At 53.6% G+C, this 6940-nt stretch overlaps 3 protein-coding genes across 5 annotated transcripts; 1 reads left to right on the plus strand and 2 right to left on the minus strand.

Annotated features, from left to right (window-relative positions):
• On the plus strand, nucleotides 1-5324 carry KVP17_000464 (uncharacterized protein; the record flags this gene model as incomplete). Of its 2 annotated transcripts, none has more annotated exons than XM_068522557.1 (1): nucleotides 1-5324. In XM_068522557.1, a coding segment is annotated over one exon (5324 nt), but the record flags the coding sequence as incomplete, so codon positions are not given. The 2 variants fall into 2 exon arrangements, with proteins under 2 accessions (XP_068379158.1, XP_068379157.1); XM_068522556.1 differs by having other exon boundaries at nucleotides 93-5324.
• Nucleotides 5325-5536: 212 nt separating this feature from the next.
• KVP17_000466 (uncharacterized protein) lies at nucleotides 5537-6282 on the minus strand (the record flags this gene model as incomplete). Of its 2 annotated transcripts, XM_068522590.1 has the most annotated exons (3): nucleotides 5537-5886; nucleotides 5913-6101; nucleotides 6129-6282. In XM_068522590.1, the coding sequence occupies 3 exons, from the start codon at nucleotides 6280-6282 to the stop codon at nucleotides 5537-5539; spliced, it is 693 nt and encodes a 230-aa protein (XP_068379160.1). The 2 variants fall into 2 exon arrangements, with proteins under 2 accessions (XP_068379160.1, XP_068379161.1); XM_068522591.1 differs by having other exon boundaries at nucleotides 5839-6282.
• A 179-nt stretch (nucleotides 6283-6461) lies between these two features.
• KVP17_000465 (uncharacterized protein) lies at nucleotides 6462-6767 on the minus strand (the record flags this gene model as incomplete). Its single annotated transcript, XM_068522573.1, has 1 exon — nucleotides 6462-6767. The coding sequence occupies one exon, from the start codon at nucleotides 6765-6767 to the stop codon at nucleotides 6462-6464; it is 306 nt and encodes a 101-aa protein (XP_068379159.1).
• Between the last annotated feature and the right edge of the window lie 173 nt (nucleotides 6768-6940).

The following is a 6940-nucleotide window of genomic DNA, read 5'->3' on the forward strand; positions in this document are numbered from 1 at the left end:
CCAATGTACAGTACCGCCTAGGAAACGTGGACGCGTTCCAGCTAGCCGATGGCCTGCAGTACGTGTTTGCGCATGTCGGGCAACTGACAGGCATGTACCGCTACAAGTACCGTCTCATGCGCCAAGTCCGAACGTGCAAGGATCTGAAACACCTGATCTACTACCGGTTCAACACTGGTCCTGTGGGTAAAGGGCCTGGTTGTGGTTTCTGGGCTCCTGGATGGCGGGTATGGGTGTTCTTCCTCAGAGGGGTCATTCCGCTATTGGAGCGGTGGCTGGGCAATCTGCTAGCGAAGCAATTTGAGGGGCGCGTTTCCAAGGGCGTCGCAAAGACTGTTACCAAACAAAGAGTGGAGTCCTATTTCGACCTTGAGCTCCGCGCAGCCGTGATGCACGACATTATCGATATGATGCCCGAGTCGGCAAAGGCCAATAAGTCGCGTACCATCGCTCAGCACCTCAGCGAAGCATGGCGTTGCTGGAAGGCCAACATTCCATGGAAGGTACCTGGGATGCCTGCCCCTGTAGAGAGCATGATTTTGCGCTACGTCAAACTAAAAGCTGACTGGTGGACCAACGCTGCCTACTACAACCGTGAACGCATCAGGCGCGGCGCGACCGTTGACAAGACTGTGTGCAAGAAGAACCTTGGCAGACTTACCCGGCTGTGGCTGAAGGCGGAGCAGGAAAGGCAGCACGCCTACCTAAAGGACGGACCGTATGTGTCGGGTGAGGAGGCGGTCGCGATATACACCACAACGGTGCATTGGTTGGAAGCTCGCAAGTTTTGTCACATGCCCTTCCCTCCTTTGAACTACAAACATGATGCCAAGCTACTTATTCTCGCTCTGGAGCGTTTGAAGGAGACCTACAACGTCAAGACGCGACTGAACCAGCTGCAACGGGAAGAACTTGGACTCATTGAGCAGGCGTACGACAATCCTCATGAGACACTGACGAGGGTCAAACGACATCTTCTGACTCAACGGTCGTTCAAGGAAACCACACTGGAATTCATGGATCTGTACTCCCACCTGATACCCGTCTACGAGATCGACCCCCTTGAGAAGATCACGGACGCATTCCTCGATCAGTACCTCTGGTACGAGAGCGACACCCGCAGCCTGTTTCCCAACTGGGTGAAACCTGCGGACTCTGAGCCGCCTCCGGTGCTTGTATACCGCTGGTGTCAAGGAATTAACAACCTCCACGAGGTGTGGGAGACTGACGATGGACAGTGCCTGGTTCTTCTGGAATCCAAGTTCGAAAAGGTCTACGAGAAGATCGACATGACGTTATTGAATCGCCTGTTAAGACTGATTGTGGATCACAACATCGCGGACTACATCACAGCGAAAAACAACGTGAACATCTCCTACAAGGATATGAATCATGTCAACCACTATGGCCTGATTCGAGGACTGCAGTTCTCGTCCTTCGTTTTCCAGTTCTACGGCCTTGTGCTGGACCTTTTGATGCTCGGCTTGACGAGGGCTTCGGAGTTGGCGGGGCCACCGAGCATGCCCAATCAGTTCACGTCTTCTCCTGACGTGATGACAGAAACCGGGCATCCTATCCGACTGTACTGCCGCTACATCGACCGCTTCTGGATGCTCTTCAAATTCACAAAGCAGGAAGCCCGTCAACTTGTGCAACGCTACCTTACTGAAAACCCCGACCCCAACAACGAGAACGTGGTCGGCTACAACAACAAGAAATGCTGGCCGCGCGACTGCCGGATGCGCCGGATGAAGCACGACGTCAACCTGGGCCGCGCTGCATTCTGGGAGATTCAGAATCGTCTGCCACGCTCTGTGACGTCGCTGGAGTGGGACAATTCTTTCGCCTCGGTGTACTCCCAGGACAACCCCAATCTGCTCTTTTCCATGAGCGGGTTCGAGGTACGGATTCTGCCGAAGCGGCGAACGTATCATGAAAAGTTCAGCCAGCGGGAAGGAGTCTGGAAACTGTTCAATGAGTCGACAAAGGAGATCACCGCTCAGGCGTTCCTTCGGGTTGACGATTTCGGCATGAAGAAGTTCGAGAACCGGATTCGGCAGATTTTGATGTCTTCTGGATCCACCACCTTCACAAAGATCTCGAACAAGTGGAACACAACCTTGATTGGGCTGCTGACGTACTACAGAGAGGCCGCCATCTACACAGAGCAGCTGCTTGACCTTCTTGTGAAGTGCGAGAACAAGATTCAGACCAGGATTAAGATTGGCCTCAACTCGAAAATGCCCTCACGTTTCCCCCCGTGCGTGTTCTACACTCCTAAGGAGCTGGGAGGGCTGGGTATGCTGTCCATGGGGCACATACTCATCCCACAGAGTGATATGCAGTACTCGCGACAAACCGACACTGGCGTGACTCACTTTCGAGCCGGAATGAGCCACGAAACGGATCAACTCATTCCCAACCTCTACAGGTACGTCCAAACATGGGAATCCGAAATTCTGGACAGCCAACGCGTGTGGGCTGAGTACGCATTGAAGCACAAGGAGGCCAGCACTCAGAACCGCCGTCTAACGCTCGAGGACCTAGAAGATTCCTGGGACAGAGGGGTGCCGAGGATCAATACATTGTTCCAGAAAGACCGACACACCTTGGCCTACGACAAAGGCTGGCGTGTCCGACAGCACTTCAAACAGCATCAGATCCTGCGAAACAACCCCTTCTGGTGGACTCATCAGAGGCACGATGGTAAACTCTGGAACCTCAACAACTACCGAACGGACATGATCCAGGCACTGGGCGGCGTCGAAGCCATTCTCGAGCATACGCTGTTCAAAGGCACCTATTTCCCAACCTGGGAGGGACTCTTCTGGGAGAAGGCCAGTGGATTCGAGGAGTCTATGAAGTACAAAAAGCTCACCAACGCGCAACGTTCCGGACTCAACCAGATCCCCAACCGTCGATTCACACTCTGGTGGTCTCCGACGGTTAACCGCGCCAACGTATATGTGGGGTTCCAAGTGCAGCTGGACTTGACGGGCATCTTCATGCACGGGAAGATCCCTACGTTGAAGATAAGCCTGATTCAAATCTTTAGAGCTCACTTGTGGCAGAAGGTGCACGAATCGGTGGTGATGGACCTCTGTCAAGTTTTCGACATGGAGCTAGACGCCCTAGACGTGGAGATGGTTCAAAAGGAAACGATACATCCGAGGAAGTCGTACAAGATGAACTCTTCCTGCGCAGACATCCTGCTGTTCGCCACCTACAAGTGGAACATGGCCCGTCCGTCTCTGCTCGGTGAAGCCCGAGACCAGTTTGATGGAACTTCCAATTCCAAGTACTGGGTGGATGTTCAGCTGCGTTGGGGCGACTTCGATTCTCACGATATCGAACGCTATTGCAGAGCTAAATTTCTCGACTACACCAGCGACAACATGTCAATCTACCCGTCGCCTACAGGGTGCCTGCTGGGCATCGACCTATGCTACAATCTCCACTCGGGCTTCGGTAACTGGTTCCCAGGGTCCAAACCTTTGCTCCAGCGCGCGATGAACAAAATCATGCAGGCCAACCCGGCCTTATTCGTTCTGCGAGAGCGTATTCGCAAGGGCCTGCAACTGTACTCGTCCGAGCCGACTGAGCCCTACCTCAACAGCCAAAACTACGGCGAGCTGTTCAGCAACCAGAACATTTGGATCGTCGACGACACTAACGTGTACCGCGTCACGATTCACCGTACCTTCGAGGGCAATCTGACTACTAAGCCCGCTAATGGTGCAATCTTCATCCTGAACCCGAAAACCGGCCAACTGTTCTTGAAGATCATTCACACGTCAGTTTGGGCGGGACAGAAGCGCCTCTCCCAGCTAGCCAAGTGGAAGACCGCGGAGGAGGTGGCTGCGTTGATCCGATCGCTGCCTGTGGAGGAGCAGCCGAAGCAGGTTATCGTTACCCGCAAAGGCATGCTAGATCCGCTGGAGGTACATTTGCTGGACTTCCCCAACATCGTCATCAAGGGCACGGAGCTCACCCTGCCCTTCCAGTCCATCATGAAAATGGAGAAGTTCGGCGACTTGATCCTCAAGGCGACGCAGCCAGAGATGCTGCTGTTCAACTTATACGACGAGTGGCTGAAGTCGATATCGCCCTTCATTGCGTTTTCCAGGCTGATTCTAGGTCTACGCTCGATACACGTTGACTGCGACAGAGCCAAGGTGATCCTGAAGCCCAACAAAACAGTGGTTACAAAGTCCCATCACACCTGGCCCACTTTGACGGACGACGAGTGGATCAAGGTGGAGGTTGCGCTCAAGGACCTCATCCTGGCCGACTACGGCAAGAAGAACAATGTCAATGTAGCCAGTCTAACCCAGTCCGAGATTCGCGATATCATCATCGGCAGCGACATCTCTCCTCCCAGCATTCAGCGACAGCAAATCGCTGAGGTCGAGGCGCAGTCTAAGGATACTGCCCAGGCTACATCCGTGACGACTCGCTCTACCAACGTTCACGGCGACGAAATCATCGTTACGACTCAATCCCCACATGAACAGATGATGTTTAACAGTAAAACTGATTGGCGAACCCGAGCTCTCAGCGCAAGCTCATTGCACTTGCGGACGCAGCACATCTACGTCAACTCCGACGAGATCCGTGAGGACGGTCTTACCTACGTCATGCCCAAGAATGTGCTGAAGCGGTTCATCTGCGTATCCGACCTGCGCACGCAGATTGGCGCGTACTTGTTCGGCTGCAGCCCTCCCGAAAACCCTCAAGTAAAGGAGATCAGGTGCTTGGTTATGGCGCCTCAGGTGGCAAGTCACCACTCTGTGACGTTCCCAGATCAACTACCAAGCCATGAGTCCCTCAACGGCCTGGAACCCCTTGGATGGATCCACACGTCTCCAGGGGAAACCAGGCAGCTGAGTCCAGCGGACTGCATAATCACAAGCCGCATGATTAGCGAGCACAAGACCTGGGACCTGAATACCGCCGCCGTTATCAACTGCGCCTTCACTCCTGGGTCTTGTTCCCTCACGGCCTACAAGCTCACGGCGCAGGGCTACCAGTGGGGCAAACAGCAAGGAGAAGTTGTCGGAGACGCTCAGGGAATGGCCTCAAGCCACTTCGAGAAGGCACAGATGCTGCTCTCAGACGTGTTCCTTGGCTTCATTTTGGTTCCGGATGACGAAGTGTGGAATTATAACTTCGTTGGCGTGAAGCACTCCGCAGCAATGAAGTACAATCTGCGCGTGGACATTCCTAAGGAGTTCTATCACGAAGTCCACCGGGCAGGACACTTCCTTCAATTTACCGATTCAGGCGCACAGCAAGAAGAAGAGGATCAAGATGTGTTGGCTTAGACATGTTTCTATTATGCACGGGAGCTCTGACTCCTGTCCGAATTCAATGTCTCCGAACCGACGGTAAAGTGCAGCCCGTCGCCTACGGCAGAGAACTTGGGAATGAGCCAACGACTGGGGTGGGGACCGAACACGGCTGCCCAGTTCCCAATGAATCCTCTGTCGTACCGCGACGATCCTCCCTTCATACATTCTGGTGAATTGACTGGGACTCACTCACCTATCGTCGTCAGATTGCGCGAAATCAAGTAGACGTGGAACCCCAGAAATCCTCCAATGATGGACAGTAGGAACAGCGATTGAACCACGGCCAGGATGGTCAGGGCACGACATGCAGGCTCCTTGTCAGAAATCTCCAGAAGGCGGCTTAACAGAAGCCCTGACTGACGCCCATCAAACCCTTTCCTCACCACCAAAACTAGCGAGAGAGTCGCGTAAGCTAACGTCAGCACGAAGGCCTTGTAGTTGTAGAAGCCGACGGCATTAAGGACCCACGGACAGTAGTGATCCAATTTTAGGACGTTCGTTGCGATGTTGTGGCAGTAGTGTGCTCGATCCGGCTCTGTTTGTCCTCACACCATCTCCTACTGTAGATGCCCTCATGCTTGCAGATTCTCAAATCACCGTCAGCAGAGCGCTCATGCATTTGCTCCAGGTTGGGCTGTGTCACCCACTCCTTGGTAGGTGGAATTCTACCTGGAGGCGTGGTGTACACCTCCCAGAAAGAGTGCGAGAACAGTGCGACACACGCGCACGTGGCCAGCGACCACCAGAAAGCTGTATGTCGGCTGCAGGGCCACCTACTGATAAGCATCTTTCGGAGGTTCAGGTGCGGCAAGGTAACATCAACCTGCAGTCCAGGTAGCACGTACACTGCCAAAAGAAGTCCGCAGTGGACGTGAAAAATCATGAAGACGTACAGAACTGGCAAGTACTCCTCCCACGACTTCTCAACCATCGGAAAGAATTAGTCACGCCCAAGTGCACCTACCTGCACATGTTCAAATCGCAAATGTGACGTCTGAGGCGATTGGGCTGCTATAGCGGAATAGCGAACTGTGGGTACATATCGCAGGGTGAATTGGGGGAGGCGCTCTCCCTGCTGGGAGATGCCAAGGCTCCAAAAAAGTTCAGCTCCTAGCTTCTTGTATGCTTCCATACGGTGAACATAAGACCCGCGAATCCTTTTGGATTTCGCATCCCAGTAGCGTTTGACTCCGGCGTTGCCGACGTAGTTCGTCTTGGCATCCCAGTAGCGTTGACGACCTTATGCTCGATGGGTCCGTACGTTGCCTTGCACTTCTGGTTCCAGAGGCCTAGGAAGACATCCATGGATTCGGCGACGCTGAAGCGGTCTATCATGGCAGGGTTGGCAGGGTCGTTGTACATGGGAGCATTGTGACCTGTTGTCTTGGACCAAGCGCCATAGAAGTCGTAGGACATCGTAAATACGTACTGCAAGTCGTTCAGAACGCGGTGGCAAACTCTTTCTCCAATAGCTCCGGGTTCATACCTATGGCAGAGGAATGGTACATCTCAGGCATCTTAGCTTTTAGCAATTCTAGGAATGTGGCCCAGTTACCGACATCGACGTGAACGTCAGTTAGAGGTCTCTC

Source organism: the organism of the source record quoted next, assembly GCF_019968985.1.
Source record: "MAG: Porospora cf. gigantea B chromosome Unknown PgB_NODE_1229_length_6940_cov_172.717, whole genome shotgun sequence".
NCBI classification, from domain to species: Eukaryota; Apicomplexa; class Conoidasida; order Eugregarinorida; family Porosporidae; genus Porospora; species Porospora cf. gigantea B.